General features: G+C 55.1%; 2 protein-coding genes across 4 annotated transcripts in view; one reads left to right on the top strand and one right to left on the bottom strand.

Moving 5' to 3' along the window:
• Nucleotides 1-336: 336 nt before the first annotated feature.
• On the top strand, nt 337-8,305 carry Nacad (NAC alpha domain containing). The gene is given in 9 exon segments (XM_050140827.1): nt 337-542; nt 545-634; nt 3,174-6,881; nt 7,012-7,121; nt 7,199-7,270; nt 7,509-7,655; nt 7,762-7,905; nt 8,030-8,152; nt 8,232-8,305. Coding segments are annotated over 9 exon segments (4,593 nt in total). The 5' UTR covers nt 337-358; the 3' UTR covers nt 8,247-8,305.
• A 1,131-nt stretch (nt 8,306-9,436) lies between these two features.
• Ccm2 (CCM2 scaffold protein) overlaps nt 9,437-18,426 on the bottom strand; it is a 48,739-nt gene continuing 39,749 nt past the window's right edge. For all 3 annotated transcript variants that reach the window (XM_050140831.1, XM_050140833.1, XM_050140832.1), the window contains 6 exons: nt 17,502-17,638; nt 15,934-16,069; nt 12,858-12,915; nt 12,182-12,320; nt 11,465-11,603; nt 9,437-10,069 (listed from right to left, as the gene is read on the bottom strand). In XM_050140831.1, coding sequence (XP_049996788.1) covers nt 9,789-10,069; nt 11,465-11,603; nt 12,182-12,320; nt 12,858-12,915; nt 15,934-16,069; nt 17,502-17,638 — 890 coding nt within the window. In that variant the 3' untranslated portion in view covers nt 9,437-9,788. The remainder of the gene's footprint in view (nt 10,070-11,464; nt 11,604-12,181; nt 12,321-12,857; nt 12,916-15,933; nt 16,070-17,501; nt 17,639-18,426) is intronic.

Below are 18,426 nucleotides of genomic sequence, written 5' to 3'. Positions count from 1 at the left end.
CTATGGAGACTGACTGCCACGACCAGCCAATCCCGAGCTGCTGTTTCAGCTCATCCTGGGGCCTGGAGGTAATAACTCCTTCCTTGGACTCCCGGCGTCCTCTGCCCAGTCATTGAGCGATAGGTTGGGCCATCACTCATTAAAGTAGCCCTGCCCACTCTGCAAAATACATATCTATCTCCCCAGATTAACCCGCATCCCTGGTTCTGGCAGCACCTTTTGCCTCTTCCAGCTAAGAGACGATGTCACCTTGGGAGGAGCCCGGACTCCAAGTGGATGCTGGATGTTGCTGGAAAGGCGGGGCAGGGCGCAGCCTTCTGGCCTTAGACTCAGCAGTGTGAGAGAAGTGATGGGATGAATGTGGGGAATGAGCGCCCTCCCTCTGGCACTCCGCAGTGCCTGGCGCGGTGGCGCACGCTCACTCGGCTTGAGAGGCGGGCGGGGCAACGCTGACGTCATCCACGCTCCCCCCCCCAGCAGAGGGGCGGTGGCCGAGCTGGCTACTCCGAGCACATTGACGGACAGAGGGACAGAGAGACGGGGGACCGGCAGGCACACGTCCAGGCCATGCCCGGGGAGGCTGCGCGTGCTGAACTGCCGCTGCCTGAGGCAGTAGGGTCAGGATCCCGCACAGGTGAGACCGCAGCGGCTCCCCGTTCTGGCCCAATACCTTTCTCTGGCTTTCTCTCTCTCCATCCCTCAGCTTCCTAACAGTCCCGTCCTCTATCTTTCCATACCGGTTCTTCCCTCCACATTGCATCCTTCCCCCACCCCCACCCCCAGGATTTCATGAAAGCCTGGAGGCCGCAGGGATCATCCTCCAAACCTGAAGCCATGAAGGGCAGTGTCTTTCACTCTGGGCTGGCGCGAGGGGGGTGCTCTTTGGACCAAGTCCCATTTGCTTGAGCTTGTGCGCCACATCGCGTTTCTTTGTCCACAGAGAGCTATGGGGCCACAGGACCGACGGTGGGTGGCCGGTTTGGAAGCAGGAGTCCCAGAGGGTACTGCAGGCTTACCCGGTGACCACCAGAGGGTCCTTTGAAGTACCTTAGGTGTCCAGGACAGCAGGCGGCTAGACTAAGAAAGGAGGTGTAGGGCTGATGGGAGTCCAGCCAGAGGACACTGGCAGAGCTGAGTCTGGAAGGTGAGGCCTTGGGGAGGTGTTGTGGCCAGCAGTGGTCTTAATACGTAAATGTTGGAGAAGCAGGGGCATTATGTTGGTGGGAGCCAGTCCACTTGCAGGCCTGAGGGTACTCTTAAGCTTGAATGGTCCCTGCTGGAGATGAACTGTGTGGGGCTTGGGCAAAGCCAAGGGCACCTTGCTGTGTGCAAGAAGTCATCTGGGGACAGAATGGGCAAGAATGGGGATGGCACCAGTGCTGGGCCAGAGGCCTGACTGAGAGCTAACACAGATACCACCCTACTCTTCTTGGGGTACTGACAAGTCAGGCGGGGGACTCCCCAGATCCAGTGGCAGGCTGGTTTCTTTCTGGCTTGCTTGGTGACTTTGGATGAGTCATGAAACAGACAACAACAACAAAAATCCCCCATGACTTTGGTCTTTTATTTCCATTTTAACCTTGGCCCAATTCTGCCCTTCTTCTGCCCTGAGGCCACACTAAGAAGTAGAGATGGCAAGAACCTGACTTCAGGACACCCAGTGATGGCTACTAACCACACCCACTTCAGTGCCAGGTGTCCCTCAAGGGACCTGAAGGATCCCCTTCCCTTTCTGTCAGGACCCCTGGTTGCCCTGCTAGCCCAGCTGCAGGCCGATGAGCCCAGCCAGTGTCGACGCGGCTGAGAGCAGATATTGGGGAAGTGGCTGTCTCCTCTTCAGCCTCCCTCTCATCCTGAGCAAGATCTACCCAGCAGCTGAGAAAGACAAAGCCACGGTGCAGGCCATGTTGCCCTGTCACCAGTGAGCATGGTAGAGCCAGCAGCATTGGCTGTGTGCCTGCCAGAGCGGCAGGCCCCTAGGCACTGCCCCTCCCCCGCTCATGCAGGACTCTGGGGACAGTAGGAAGGCTTTAAGTGGATACTTCAAAGCGATGTGTGTTTGGCCATGGTCCAGGTGAGAGAGGAGCTGTTACAGAGGTCACAAAAAAGGGGGGGGGGGCTTACTAAATGATGCTTTCAGCACGGAGTACACTGGCGGTGCTGAGCTAAAAGCCACGGGACTCAGTGACTATTGCTGTGATCTCAGTGGTGATATACAGGCCAGTAAGACAGCAGCAGCCAGAAAGTTAGGAGGTGGTATGGGTGCTGCCTCTGGAGAGGTTTGTCTGCTACCTTCCTAAGTACTTTCAGATTCACGGGGCATCATGGCATGGGCATGTTTGCAATGTGGCATGCCAGCTGAGGGCATGCCAGCCCATGAGTACCTGTGCCTGAAGAGGCTTAGAGAAGGACCCAAGGCAGGCCAGGAGCTCCCAGAATGGCAGGGGAATCTGTTACCATGAAGTGGCTGCCACCATGGAGAGGAAGAGGCCAAACTTCTCTCAGCTGTCCTGTTCCCATGGGCACCTGATCACCATAACTTCCCACCACTGCCCTTTGGAGCAGATGCTACCACTCAGATGCTGCTACATGTCTGTCTCTGTTCTCCAGAAACTTAGCTGCATACAGGGCTTTGTGGGGAGCTCTGGGAAACCTGAGGTTGGCCTCGAGTATAGGCAAGCGTAGGGGAGAGATGGGCTAGAGGCAAACCTCCTGCTTTTTAGCAGAGCTGGAATGTTCCAGAGCTGTAGTGTGTGGGACCCTAGCCCTTGCCACAGGGAGGAGCTGGCATTGTCCAGTGGATTCTCATAGCCCTGTTCCTGCCAAGCCCAGGTGAGTCAAGCTGAAATAGCAAACCGGACTCTGAATAGAGACAATGGCTGATTGTACCTTTGCTGAAGTGTCCCCAAGAAAAGCCTGGGTTTCTAGTACACATTCCTCATGGCTCCCCTTCCTATACAGCCTGTCGGCAGCTGCCTGCTCTGCTGACATCCCTGGAAAGTCTTCCTCAAGTCCACTTAGCCTCCACGCCACCCTCATCTCTGCTACCATCCCTGGCAAGCCCTCCTCTGCAATTTTAGCCATGGAAACCTGCTGTCCCATGTTCAGCTCTTCACCTGGCGTGGCCTGAGATGTGTCCAGCAGGCATCTCGTGTCCTTTCCTGTCTCCACAGATCTCTCATGTGATGCAGCCAATGCCACCATCCTGAAAGGGGACCAACAGGAGCCCCATGCCCTGACCCCAGGGCCCAGCCTCCTGGCTCTCACATTCCTGTCCAGCAAACCAGGTGCCCGGCCCCAGCCTGAGGGAGCCAGCTGGGATGCAGGGCCCAGTGGGGCTGCCTCAACCTGGGCAGATCCAGCAGAGGGTAGCCCAAGTCCAGGGGTCCTCCCCGAGGGCCTACCTCTCCAGCCTTTGTCTGCTGATGTCCCTCTCCCCACCACCCTGGAGCCCCGCATCGTGATGGGTGAGGAGACATGCCAGGTCATCCCTTCACCCAGGGCAGCCTGGCCAGTGCTCAGGGACCGGGAGGGTGGGCACATGGCCCTGCATCCACCTCCGGAGCTGTGTTCTCAGGGTGATCCTCCTGTGCCTTCCCCTCCCCCCGACCTTGAGTCCTACTTCACAGCCCCCTCCACTCCCACCAAGACCATCTATGGCCTGCTCCCTGACCATGCGCCCCACAGCGATGCCTGGGACCTGGAGGCCGAGCTGCTGGATGAGTTACTGGACTCAACGCCAGCTTCACCCTCAGGCTCCTATATTACAGCAGATGGGGACAGCTGGGCCTCATCGCCTTCCTGTTCCCTCAGCCTGCTGGCCCCAGCTGAAGGGCTGGACTTTCCCTCCGACTGGGGCCTCTCCCCGTCAGGGTCTGCGGTAGACGAACTAGAGCCACACCCCACAGACCCTCCAGAGCCCCCATCCTCGGAGTCTAGCCTCTCAGCCGACAGCAGCTCTTCCTGGAGCCAAGAGGGCCATTTCTTTGACCCGACCTTCTTGGCCAACGACCCGATGATCCCTGCCGCCCTACTACCCTTCCGGGGTAGCCTCATCTTCCAGGTGGAAGCCGTGGAAGTGACACCCCTGTCCCAAGAGGAGGAGGAGGAGGAAGAGGAGGTAGCTGCTGGTGCTGCCACCCCGGATGGAGACCTGGCCGGAGAGGGCGAGGATGACAGCTCATCTGGCTCCTTCCTGCAGTCACTGTCTGATCTGTCCATCATCGAGGGCATGGACGAGGCCTTCGCCTTCCGGGATGATACCTCGGCCCCCTCCTCAGACTCGGACTCCGCTTCCTATGCCGGGGCAGATGACGACAGGCTGTACAGTGGGGAGCCCCATGCCCAGCCCAGTGCCGAGAGTACAGAGCAGGAGCACAGAAGCAGGGTCACATTTCAGGGGACAGAGCACGAAGCCCGTCTCACCAATAGCCAGGAATCGATTGCAGAACTAGCAGAAGAGGCTCCAGTTTTAGGCAGAGAGTCTGAAGCTACCATGCCCCTTCCTGATCTGCGAGCAGCTCCAGACCCCCAGGAGGAAACCACAGTCACCCCCAGGGGAGGGAACGAAGAAGTTGATGCGGTTGCTCAGCAAGCACCCAGCATACTGCCCCAGCCCTGCCAGCAGGGGCTGAGCACAACTTTAGGCTCTGAGCCTGTCCCTGAACAACCAATTCTAGATCTGCAGGAAGAAGCAAGCCCCACCTGTCCAATCCTTCCTGATAACCTGAAGGAAGGAGGCCTGGGCCTTCCCTCCACACTGGAGTATGTGGCTGTGGCTTCAGTGAGACCCCAGAAGGCCGAGGGAGCTGCTGCAATGCCCCAGGACTCCCCTATTACTTTAGCCCCATTATTGCAATGTGCAGATCCCGCCTCAGGCCCAGAGTCTGTGGCTGTAGTCACTCTGAGGCTCCGGCAAGATGAGGGGTGTGTCGTAGCAGTGCAGGATGCTCTTGTGGCACCATTGCCTCCACTCCTACAGAGCACAGATGTGGCTACATTTGGGTTCCAGCAGGCTGAGGAAGGCATCACAGAACCCCAGGACTCCCCTGTGGCATCATGCCCATCCCTGAAAGGCTTAGACCCAGAACCTGAGGCTCTGGTCACATTGGGGTCCCAGCAGGATGAAGGGGTTGCCCCAGTACTCCAGGACTCTCCTATAGCATGTCTACCCCTGCAAGGCTCAGACCTCACCTCAGACCCAGAGCCTGAGGCTCTGGTCACATTGGGGTCCCAGCAGGATGAAGGGGTTGCCCCAGTACTCCAGGACTCTCCTATAGCATGTCTACCCCTGCAAGGCTCAGACCTCACCTCAGACCCAGAGCCTGAGGCTCTGGTCACATTGGGGTCCCATCAGGATGAAGGGGTTGCCCCAGTACTCCAGGACTCTCCTATAGCATGTCTACCCCTGCAAGGCTCATATCTCACCTCAGACCAAGAGCCTGTGCTTGCTGCCACACTGGGACCACAGCAGGCTGAGGAGGGTGACACCATACCCCAGGTTACTCCAGTAGCATCATCTTCACCCCTGCAAAGCTTAGATTCACCCTCAGAACTACAACCTGTGGCTGCAGCCACACTGGAGTCCCAACAGGCTGAAGGCAATGCCACAGCAGCCCAGGACACCCCTGAGATGGCACCTCCTTCCCCCCAAGATACAGATTCCACCTCCGACCCAGAGCTGATAGTCCAAGACACCGTTCAGACACTGCAGAGAGAAACAGGCTACACCCCAGAGACGAAGCCTTCAGCCTCTGAGGTCCATCAGGAATCAGGCGTGGCCTTAGGACCAAAGCCAGTGCCCAGGGAGCAGGATGCAGAACCCCCTCTAGACTCGGCACTCCCAGCTCCAAAGCCAGCCCAACAGAATGGCTCAAAGCCAGCTGTGAAAGCTGATAACCCTGGGGCTCCAGAAGAGCCATGTCCCACCTTGAGCACAAAGACCTCCGAGCCTGCATCTTGTGCGGGAAAGGAAGTAGCGGAGAACCTATCTGTACTCAAGCAAGGAGCATGTCTTGAAACACATGATGGGGTCAAGACCCACTCACCTCAAAGAGAGGCCCTGGGGGCCAAGAACAAGCGGGGCAGAGGTCACAAAGCACCAGGGCACGGAAATGGGTCTAAATCGGCATCCCAAGGTACAGGGGAGACTTCCAAGGCACATTCTGCTGCGGGCTCTGAGGTCAGCCAGACACAGCTGACCTCAGCTGTGGAGGGAAGGGCCCTGAGCAGCAAGGACACCTTGGGCCCCAGGCTTCCTGCGGCTCTATCCGTGCAAGCCAGGCTAGGTTCCTGCCCAGGGTCCCCAGCAAGGGCCACATGCACACTGAGCAGAATCTACTCTGAAGACACTGCCAGGTCTGCGCCACCCTTCCTGCAGCTGGAGCCCATGCTAGGCCTGGGTAGCAGAGAACGGTCTCAGAGGACCCCAGGTGCCCTTAATCCTTCCCCAGCAAACTACGCTAGTGACCTGCCCACTGCATCCCAGAAGAGGTTCCTGGACCCTGACCCTCATGCTCCCAGTGCCCTCGACAGGGCATCCCAAACATCCCCAGCCTCCTGCCTGTGTCCCACTCCCCAGAAAGCCTCTGTGGAAGAGGAGCCCCTAGCCTCTCGTGGTCTGATGCCTCGGGCAGGAGCCCAGGGACCTGCTGCTATTACTGCCTCGGGATCCACAAAGCCTCTGGGGGCCCGGCAGCGTGTCAGCCTCTCACCTCACTCCACCCTCAACCCCAAGGTGAACCCCACAGATGCCAAAGACCTGGCTTGCATCATCTCAAGCCCCTGCCAAGTGCCTCCTCCCTCTGGGACCCAGAACCCAGCTGGCCCTCGAGGGTTCCCAGCCCATGAGCAACAAGAGGATGAAGACAGCCTAGAGGAAGGTAAGGGTATGTGGGGGTCAGGGCCTGGGCCAGCTAGACTTCTTCTAGGGAGACACTAGAGGATGATGGGACTGGAGGACCCTCTGCAACAGCAAGAGGCCCTCATACCTCACCTCACCCCTTCCCCCAGACTCACAGAGGGCCCCAGGCTCTGGCCAGCATTCGGATAGCCATGGGGAATCGTCTGCCGAGCTGGATGAGCAGGACATCCCATCTCAGAAAGCGCAGTGCCCGGCACAGGTGCTGGTCCCAGAAAGGGGTGGGTGTCTGGGCATTTCCCCGGCCCCCGCAGATGCTTAGCCTTCACCTTCCTACAGGGCTCAGCAGGCAGCAATGAGGAGACCATTGCCAAAGCCAAGCAAAGCCGCAGCGAGAAGAAGGCTCGAAAGGTCAGCTGAGGGCCCTGGGAGAAGACATGTATACAGGGAGGCACCCTTACGAACGCCCCTCATAGCCTGTGGCCAGTGAAACCCTAGCCACGAAAAGGGCTTTGAGTTAAATCTAGTAACCCTCACCCCTAACACTGGGATGTCCTGAGGCCCTTCAGAGGGAGGTCAGCCTGACACGGGAAACGGCAGCCACCCAGATACAGGTAAAATAGTCTGAGTCTCCTGCCCTCCACCTCAGGCAATGTCGAAACTGGGCTTACGGCAGATTCAGGGAGTCACCAGGATCACCATCCAGAAGTCCAAGAACATCTTGTTTGTCATTGCCAAGCCAGATGTCTTCAAGAGCCCCGCTTCTGACACCTATGTGGTCTTTGGTGAGGCCAAGGTCTGTCACGCTGTCATGTTAAGGCTAAGGCTGTAGCCATGCTGTGGTTTGGGGAAAGGCCAGCGGGGTCAGTGAGCTCTGTTCACACAGCTGTCCTATACTGCAGATTGAGGACCTGTCCCAGCAAGTACACAAAGCTGCAGCAGAGAAGTTCAAGGTGCCCTCAGAGTCCTCAGCACTGGTCCCCGAGTTGGCACCTGGACCCCGGGTGAGGCCAGAGTGCGAGGAGCAGGAGGAGGAAGATGAGGAGGTGAGGCCTAGAGGCTCCCAACACTTGACTGGGGGCAGAATAAGGGCAGGATGGGATTCTGCCTGGGCAGCACCCTGCTCACGGGCCTCAGGCAGCTAAGCCACCCCCCTATCCCCTCCACCAGGTAGAGGAGGCTGGACTGGAACTTCGTGACATCGAGCTGGTGATGGCCCAGGCCAATGTGTCCAGGGCAAAGGCCGTGCGGGCACTGAGGGACAACCACAGCGACATCGTCAATGCCATCATGGTGAGCACTTCCGCAGCCCAGATGCCCCTATGGTGGTCCTGCAGAAAAGGCCTCTTTTAACCTGGCTCTTCTCCTGCAGGAACTGACAATGTAGCTACTGACTGAAAGCTCGGGCCGCTCTGCCTCTCCCCAGCCTGTTGCCCAATAAATGAGTGTCACATCCTCACCCTCTGGAGTCCCCTCGGTTGTGTGGTACAGTCTCTGCCATCTGTGTCATCGCCACCACCACCCTTCAGTGTCCATCACTCTCTGCTGTTACCAGTACCCACGACATCCCTCATCACCCCCAGGGTTCCTTCACCCCTCTCTGGCTCTGGAGCAGATCCAGCTGGAGCAGCACGGCTGTGTCCTCCCTGTCCTTCCCTTCCACACACACCCTGCTGGTGTGCACACGGGAACACGAGGGCATAAGTGGGCACAGGGTGGACTACGGCTTGTCTTCAGTCTCTGTACATGTCCAGGAAAGAATTAGCTGCATGTCAATCAAGAGACCACCCGAACCATCTTGACTGTCTTGCTTTGGCCTAGGCACCCATGACCAGCCCCAGGATAGCAGATGACAGGAAAATTCTGTCAAATACTGTCCTGAGGCCATGACTGCTGAGACCCCAGGGATACTCTAGCTTACCCAGGAGACAACTGAGGTGTCCACAGAGCCCCTGGGGCTCTACCACAACCACCCCAGGGCAGAGACAGTCCTGGTCCTCACACAGCTCTTCTGCCCAGGACACAGCACTTCCTCCCCGACGTTGGGCAACAGAGGAAGTTGTCCCCTCAGCCCAGCTTCCTAGGGCTGCCTGAACCCAGGTCACTTCCCTCCTTTCGGTGGCTAGGAGAGCTTTAAGGGGTCTGAAGAGTAGAGGCCAGAAGGAACTCAGCAAGGCTTAAGAGAACAGCTGACTGGGGAAGGGGACAGAATGAGGCCCATTGGGCCAAGGCCAAGTCAGCCTTTCAGAAGCCCCAACTCTCAGCTCTTGTACCCTCACTTCTGATCGTCCAGGAGGCCTTCACAAAGGGCCAGAGCTGCTACTGTCCTGGAGATGATCTGTACAGAGAATACAAAGAAAGGAAACCCTGCCGAGTAAGAGGTTCCCAAAGTGTCTGCTCCTGTCCCTTGTTCAGAGTCAAAGCAGAAGCACCAATCATCTCTTCTACTCTGGCCCTGGACACTGTGGTCACTCGTGGTCCAGCAGATAAGGGTCAGGATGGAGTGCACCCCCACCCCCACGACAACATGGCTTTCAGCTAACCAAAAGAGAAAAAAAAATGCTTGACAACTGGAGATTAAATTATTCACATTGTAGTAAACTTCTTTTTAAGGTCTCTGAGAGTTAGAAGAGGAAAATCATGTGCAAAATATCAGCTGTCCAGGGCCAGGCCGACAGAACTGGCTCTTCCTGCCAGCTGCAACTGGCCCTCCCCGAGTGGGGATATGCTACAGGCATTGCTGGGCCCCCGAGGAAGAGACACAGAGGCTTCCGCCCTGTGCTGGGGCACATGTCCTGTGGCAGCTCTCCACTCCTTCACAGTAGAGGACCTGGCCACCGGAGCCACCTGTGTCTGCAGCACCTTCCTAGCTCCTAGCCAGGAAGGCCTGGGATGGCTGTGAGAAACAAGTGGATGCTGTCACGACCCATCACGCCGAGTCCTGGTCCATGCTGCAGCCTAGCGCTTCAATATCACTACTGATGTCCAAGATCATACGGTCCCACTCATCTCCCTCTGACGGCGCTGACCGGTCATCAGGGCTGCCTGTGGTCCTGTTCCCATTGGTGGTAGAGGTGGAGGTGGTGCTCAGGGCCCGGCGATGCCTGCCAAAGCTGTCAGTGATGATGCCACGGCCGTCTTTCACGCCAATGGTCTCCAGGAAGTTTTCAAAGTGCTGACTGTCCTTCTCAGGGATAAAGGGCCTCAAACCTGCCAAAACATGACCCAGAGTGACATCTCAGGGGACCTCAGGACCCTCACACCATACAAGCTATGCCCTGGGGCCAGGTGTAATTAAATCTGACTCTGACAAGAGCCCCCAGCTATGGATAGCTTGGTATCTGTCAATATCACCCTCTTTGGCTTTGAGATGTGACACAGGTCAGGGGCCTCTGACCTTCAAAGCCCCTATCTTACAGGGCAGAAAGCCAAGGCCACAAAGCCATTTGTAATGAGGTCTGTCCTCAGAGCCAGGACTCGTGCCAAAGCCAGTAACCAAACCCAGAGTAACCTTCCCAACCAGGAAGCTGTCCTACTCAGGAAGACCAGCGTCTCAGAGTCGGGGAGCCAGAACCCTGATGAGGGCAGGCAGCCTGGGCCCGCCCTGATGGGATGAAGAGTGTCCCTGCACACAATGGGTGAGTTTGCAGACAGCAATCCTCTGAGGTGGAGCCTTACCAGAAGGAGGAGGAGCGGATTTCAAGGTCATCCTCCCTGAGCTACCCGAGGCTCTACACCACAAACCCAAACTAAAATAAACCAAACACATGAAAAAGCACCCTAAACGGCCTTCTCAGGTGAGGGCCAGGAGGTGGTAGAAAGGCCTAGAGGCTAGCAGAACTGCCTGCCTGATGCAGGGTTCTGAGCAGCAGATACCCACAGCTCAACACTTTCTAGCCCACTTTTTCTGAGTCTTCCTAGCCAGCCCAAGCTATCCTCCTGCCTAAGTATCCCGAGTGCTCAGATGATGGCTGTGCTCTTCACGCCTAGCTCTATACCCACAGCTGGCAAAGATGCAGCTGAAAACAAACTGGGGAGGAACTGGCTTCAGGCTTGAGAGGGTACATTCTGGGCTGGGCGCCAGGGACCTGGAACCTGAGCCTGCTAGCTATCTGAGCTGGGAGTGAGGAGCTCAGACTAGATCACTGTGTTCTGAGTGCTGGCAGAACAGGAAACCACAGACACCAAGGTCCCTTCCAGGTGTGGGGCCAATGTGTCAGTGACCCAGCCAGTGCTGGGCTTGGAATGAGCTGGGCTCTGCAGGGGTCTTGGACAACAGCTCATCCTTCTATCTAAATGGTGTCTTTGCTTTCACACTCACCAAATTCCTACATGCTCCCCAAAACCCCCTTCAAGTGTCCCCTGACTCTTCAGCAATCGCTCCTGACTTGGAGGGTTTGTTTAGACCCCGTCTCAGGACCCTGGCACAGTTCCTGGCACAGCCAATCCAGCTCAGCTCAAGGGGCTAAGCACAGTGAGAATACAGTTACGCCAATCCTGAAGCCTCAGACAAGCTTTGGCGACAGACATGTCTGATGGAGCTCCTCCCCTCTGGACTGTGCACATTCCCAGAGGGGACCAGGGACCCTCCCGAGCCGCACTCACCAAGCAGCAGGAACTTGCGGCTGTCCCCATAGAGCTGCCGCAGGCTGATGCAGAACTCATGGATGGAGGCCCCATTGCGGTATTCATGGAGCAATGCTGCAAACTGTTGGATCTCCTGCGATGACAGCTTAGTACGTAACTGTGAGGGAAGAGTGCAGAGTAGTGAGGGCTGGCACCGGTTAAGTGTGTGAGTGTGTATGCTTGTGTAGCAGCTGGACCCCACCCTTGCCACACCCCCAGTGGCCAAGGTTCAATACTTGGGTATCAGGCCCTGCTGCAGATCAGATACACTGGTCATGTCTGGCTTCATGTGTACCTGCTATGGGGTCAGAATGCCCACCATATGTCCCTGTCATCAGGCCCAGCATACAAACTACCCAGAGAACCAGGAGGAACACAGATCTGCTACCCCAGAACAGAAAGGTCCTCAGTAAGGCTGAAGGGAAGGAAGCTAGCTAGCTCTGTGTGGAGCAGCAACGATGTAAACGTGACATGGGGGTAAACAGATCTAGAAGGTTGACTTTTCAAATCTAAGATGCAAGGAGGCATCAGGCCTAGGCACCTGAAGAAGCTGCTGTTCTTACTCTGCACCAGCATGGTCTAAGCCAAACAGCCCAGCACCAACTCGGGCCGATAGACTCCCGCTCCCACAGACCCCACCCCCCACGAACGCCCGCTCCCACAGACCCCCGCCCCCACAGAACGACAGTAGCCTACCGTTAGCATGTAGTCCTGCAGCAGCTCTGTGGCGCTCGTGCTCAGTTCACTCTCGCTGACAGTCTTGCTATGGGGCGAGGCCTGCATGCAGAAGGGCAAGGGTGGCAGGCCTCCCACATCTCCGGAGTCAGAGAAGCAGCTGCAAAGGCAAAAGGTGAGTGGCCCCTGAACACTCAGCTCCTCACTACACAGCCTCATGGGCCCAGTTAGGGCTGTCAACCTGTTTACAAACATGACCATAGAAGCAAAGAACAGAGACTAAGGAAGAACTGCCTGGGTGTAGCTGACTCCTGGGATCAACCTTACAATAGAGCTGAGATGGGTTCTGGGCAAAGAGAGGGAGTTCAGTGGAAGGACTAGGACAGAAGGCTTGGCCTGCTCAGGTGGTGGTCCCAGGAGGGACGGCAAAGAGGGGCGGGACGGCTGGGAGGATGAAGGTTGAGCTAAGAGGCTTCAGGAAGATGCAAGTCACCACACTCTGAGCTTTTCCCAGCGGCCCTTCCGGAGGCCACAGAAGATACAGAGAAGAAAGGACTGCCAGGGCTCTAGGGGTGGACATCTGGGGCGCTGGACTCAGAGGGGCTGAAGAGAACTTGTGGGGCTGCCGAGACAGAGACTAGACACAGAAGACCATGAATTGGATGAGCCAAACCCAGAGCTCGGGACATGTACTCACAAGGTGCTGGCTTCAGCATCGTAAGTGTCCTTCATGTCCACTTTCGTGGAAGAGTCATCTGTGCAAAAGATACAAGACACAGGGGACTTTTGAGTACTGGGTAGGTGCTTCAGTCCCAAGTTCCCAGCTGGCCCTAATGCGAGCACTTGCTGCAGGTAACCCCAATGCCACATCTATAGGCAACAGTAGCTGCCCCAGCTTTGGGAACTTCATCACGGAGCTTCCTATCCTGGCGAGCGCTGAGTGTCCAAGGCAAGGTTCCTAGACTCGAACCCACATCCCTCCTGAGGATTTTGGTCAAACACGCATCCTGTCATAGGCTGGGATGGAGTCCACACAGGACTCACAGATGGCCAAGGAAGTAACAGTTGCTTTTGGAGATGTCAACCATGTGCTCAACTAAACCAGAGGGATAATGTCATTTGTCTCGGGGGACGCAGCAGAAGCTACAATGTTAGACAACTGAACCTCAGCCTGGACATAGCTGAGGCCTCAGAATCCTGGTCCCCAGTATAGCAGAGGATGAGGCTGTATAGTTAAGACTGTACTCTGCTTCTCCAAGCCCAAGGAAAGTCACTCCACCACCAGGACAGGCAGTGACGGGGGCGCTCAGAGAGGCAGAGTCTTGAGAAAGACTAACAGGGAGCAGGAGGCTGGTGATGCAAGAGGGGCCAGGCATATGCAATGGCATCTGAAGATGTCACTTTCTCTCCTGGGACCGGACTGCAACAGTGCAAGGCAAAACAATGAAGGTCACTAATTAGCAGACCCTGGAACAGGAAGATGGCCCGTGCTGTGGGGTGGACGCAGTGCACTAAAGGCCTTGTCCTAGCTGAAGCTCTAAGTTATAGACACCTGAAACTATGGGGCCCAGCTATGCAGGTGGGTCACCGGGGCTATGTTCAGGACTGTGTCCACTAGACCTGTGTCACATCCTGCCCTCCCACCACGTGGTCTCACCATGGTCCAAAAAACCTCTACAACAGTGGTTCTCAGCCTGTGGGTCGTGACCCTATACGCTTTGCATATCAGATATATACGTTACAATTAATAACAACAGCAAAATTACAGTTGTGAAGTAGCAAAAAAAAATAATTTTATGGTGGGGGGGTCATTACAACATAAAGAACTCTATTAAAGGGTCACAACATTAGGAAGTTGAGAACCACTGTTCTAAAAGCTGGAAAGATCGGGAAAATAGAACCTCTGGAGCATCTAGAAAGGCTTCAGCGTCACAAGGCTTGTGCTGAACACTGAGAGAGCTCTGATAGGGCACGCTTTCTGACTGGACACACCTTCTGACAGGACACTTTCTGACAGGGCACGCTTTCTTTTTTTTTTTTTTTTTTTTTTTTTTTNGGTTTTTCGAGACAGGGTTTCTCTGTGGCTTTTGGAGCCTGTCCTGGAACTAGCTCTGTAGACCAGGCTGGTCTCGAACTCACAGAGATCCACCTGCCTCTGCCTTCCGAGTGCTGGGATTAAAGGCGTGCGCCACCATCACCCGGCTTCAGGGCACGCTTTCTGACAGGAAAGCTTTCTAACAGGACACTTTCTGACAGGGGAGCTTTCTGACAGGACACACTTTCTGACAGGACACACTTTCTGACAGGACACGCTTTCTGACAGGACACAGTTTCTGACAGGGGAGCTTTCTGACAAGGGAAGCCTTCTGAAAGGGCGAGCTTATGCTGTGTAAGACATTACACACTGGGATCTGTCAGGGCAGGTAGGACCCAGCAAGCAAGCCAGATCTGCTCCTAAAAAGTATGTCTGCAAAGACAGCTACATCACTGATGTCACCAGTCCAGGAAAGAGGCTGTGCTGCAGGCAGAGGAGCTGGGGTACCCACATGTGCCCAAGACACAGGGCTGTGGGATCTGGTACTTCCACTTGGTTTTGGTCCTACAATTATCATGTCTTTCCTTGCTCTGCCTCATCCTTCCTTCTGAAATAAAAATGTTCACCCTCAGCCGGGCAGTGGCAACACACACCTTTAATCCCAGCACTCAGGAGGCAGAGGCAGGTGGATCTTTGTGAGTTTGAAGCCATCCTGGTCTATAGAGCTAGTTTCAGGACAGGCTCCAAAGCTACAGAGAAACCCTGTCTCAAAAAAACAAAAAAAAAAAAAAAACCCGAAAATAAGTTTCACCCTGTAACACTGTGCCTTGAAGGTATATTCAAATTATGTAGCCTGGTTTTGGGGGTTTGGGGGAACTGCCTTGTGTCTGGGGAGACTGGACTTCTGCAGGGACCTCAGGGCTTGGAATGAACTCATTTTGCAGCACCTGACTGACATGAGCATACCAGGAGGCGCCAGGGGCACAAGACTGGTTTGCATGTGAAGTGTTTCCGTAGGGTGTTTCAACACTTGCCATGTGTTTGGATGCTTGGCCCCTAGCTGCAGAGCCTTTAAGAGGCAGAGCCTTGCTGAGGAAAGTAGATCACTAGGCTTTGATGTTTTAGCCTGGCCCCGCTTCCTCTTCTTTCTCTCTGCTTCCCCACCGTGGATGCAAGCAGCCTCCAGACTTTTGCCCCTGCCACCATGCCCTCCCCTTCGGCTACTATGCTTTCCCCACCATGAGGGAAAGACAATGAACCATTCTGCCCTCAAACTGCATATTGTTCGGTATTTGGTTACAGCAATGAAAAAACTAACTTATATTCAAAGTGTGCTATTTTGAAACAGTCTGTTCTCAAACTTGTAGCAATCTTGTCTTCATCTCCTGGGGTCCTGGACTACAGGTATATGTCACCATCCAACTAGGAAGTATCTATGGACTAGGAAGAGGTCCACACAGCACCATAGCCAGCGTTCATGGATGATGCGGAAGTGCAGACCCTCCTGGGTGCCTTCCTGCCCGTCCCTAATTTCCTGGTCTCAGCCTTTCACAAAGCCAGAGCAACCTCAGGCTGTCTGGTTGTAGTCTTGCAAGGGACCACACACTGAGAGCAGTCCAGGAATATCAAGAGGGAGGCTCCTCCCAACATGCTCAGCCTCCCCAGTTCCACAGCATCCCCTACTGGGAGCCTGTACCTCCAGATGAAGTGCCCACACCCCCACTTTCACTCAACATACCGCTGTGCAGTGACTGGTGGTGGGTGGGTGTGGAGGCCCCATCAAATATTGCTCGGTCCAGAAAGTCGATGGTAGACTCCGTGTAAACAATCTGGAAGACCTGGCTGAGCAGGGAGCACAGCTCTTCCGCGGCGACCTACAGCAAGGAGTGAAGAGCGGCAGCTGTCCTCAGTGGCAAAAGGCTGCAGGCAGCACCTTCCCACAGTTTCTAGGGTTCTCATGAGGCCGCTTCCCATGGATCTGGTGCCTTTCACAGCCCAGAGAGGTATCAAAAAAACAAAACTAAACAAAAAAAAAAAAACAACAACAACAACAAAAAACAGAACCAATGTTTGAAAACAGATTGTGGCCTAGATGTGGCCTCACAGTCGTCTAGAGACTATGCTAGACAGTGTTGGCATCAGTTTTGCCTTCTCTTCCTGGCCATCAACATGTTCAAAATTCCTATTCCCAAGTAAGAGAGAAAAGACATCACTGGTCTCGCTTCCGACCTTAGAGGCCTTTCCAGAAGCAGTGGAGTCACTGGGTAACAGTGTGCTGTTTAAAACAGGGCTTCTCTAGTGGGCTGATTTTGTCCAGAACCCTAGATGTGACAGAATCAGGGGACATTTTTGATCATTACAAGGAAAAACCAGGAATGTTGTTCAATACTCTACAGTGCATACAATGGACTCTAGCTGTCCATACAAAGAAATTATATTTTAAAAACTTTTTTATTGTACATGCATTGGTGTTTTGCCAGCATGTATGTCTGCGTGAGGGTGCCAGATCCTATGAAGTGGAGTTACAGACAGTTGTGAGCTGCCATGTGGGTGCTGGAAATTGAGCTCAGGCCCTCTGGAAGAGCAGCCAGTGCTCTCAACTGCTGAGCCATCTCTCCAGCCCACAAAGAAAGTATTAAATTGAAAGCGTCACTAGCACCAAGGCTAAATAAGGTCAACTAGAGGATATTTAGGAAGGCAGTCACCATTAGCCATTGAAAGTAAGAGACAGAAATGAAGAGGAAGGTGCCAAGTGATTCCTGGGGCTTCACAGCCCCGCTGTGTGCCTCTGTGGCTGCCGCGTGCTGAGGAAATGCTAACTGTGTCCACAGCACCAGGCCGGTGTGAGGAGCGGGTCACCATGCCTGTAGCCATCACCGTGCATCAGTGTCGGGGCAGAGAGGAGACAGGTGAGCAAAAGCTCTGGTGGCCACATCTCAGGGATGGTATGGAGAGTGGCAAGGGACAGCACAGGAGCACAGCTGGCGGGGGAGGGTGAGGCGGGTCTAGACACAAGAGGCACCCTTGGGACCAGCCAGGGACTGCTATGGCTATAGTTGGTGACGTTGACTAGGTCATGGAGAAACAGTGGGAAGGGACAATGCCTGAAATAGGGCTGGACAGAGCTGGAAGGGCTGGCTAGGGCCAGGAGTGTAGAGCGGTCATGTAGACTTGTGGGTGGCATCTGATCTTGGGAAGGGCTGGGCGAGAGACAGGACCAGGCTGTGAGCTGGGTCATGGGCAAGGCTTGGACTAAAGTCAGGAAGAGGCTGTGGATGGCTCTGGTCCACAACAAGGAGGTCTCACCTTGCTCTCCGTGGCCATGATGACCAGGCAACATGCCTCTACCGGCCCCACGGCGCTTTCTGACAAGGAACCTGCACTGAGGCCTCTAGAGCTTTCTGCACACAGACTCTGGCTGGGAGAGATGCCTGGGTCCTGAGCTAGAAGTAAACACATCCGGTTAGTGAGGTGCATGGGGGGAACAGGCTTGAGGACAGGGCCTGTGGGATGTCTCAGTGGGGAACCAGCAGGCCCCTCACTCCCGGGGCCTGAGAGATGTCTCAGTGGGAAGCGCTCGCCATGCGAGCCTGACAACCTGAGCTCCATGATCAGGAACCCACACAACGGTGGAAGTGGAAGGAGAAACCAACCCCCCCCCCCCCCCCCGTAAGTTGTCCTCTGACCTCCACCCTCCACATGCATGCCACGGCACACACATTCACCACGGCACATGTGCACACCTCCACAGCATCAATGTATATGTGTGTATACATATATATGTGTGTGTGTATATACATTGTGTGTAAACAGATATGCATAAAATTAAAATATTTAATTAAATATAAGTCAACAAATAAAATCCAGCACACCAGGTTTAAAAAAAAAAAAAAAAACCTAGCCTGTGAGAGCTCCAGGCACCAAAGCACCATCTTCAGACTCCACTGTGTATCAAAGCATGCTAGCTGGTATCCAACTGCTTAGATCTACATAAAGACAGGAACTCACACAACTCACGTTAACAGACAACAGACCACAAATAATCCAGACCTCCGGCGAGTTCCTGGCCTAAGACACCCTCTTCCTCCAGATGGATAACCTAAGGCAGGGGACTTGAAAGCACGTGAATGGCCCAGCTGGGGTATGGCCAGAGGCCAAGGCCACACCCTCACACTGTGCACATCAGAAAGTGCACTGGGGTTCCAGAGTTGTCCAGGGAGTGGGCCCAGCC

This window comes from Alexandromys fortis, unplaced genomic scaffold (assembly GCF_014885135.2).
Source record: "Alexandromys fortis isolate MF-2015 unplaced genomic scaffold, M_Fortis_MF-2015_v1.1 scaffold_7, whole genome shotgun sequence".
In the NCBI taxonomy this organism is placed as follows: domain Eukaryota; kingdom Metazoa; phylum Chordata; class Mammalia; order Rodentia; family Cricetidae; genus Alexandromys; species Alexandromys fortis.
Note: the sequence above shows the minus strand (reverse complement) of the source record. Positions and strands in the feature narration are given on the sequence as shown.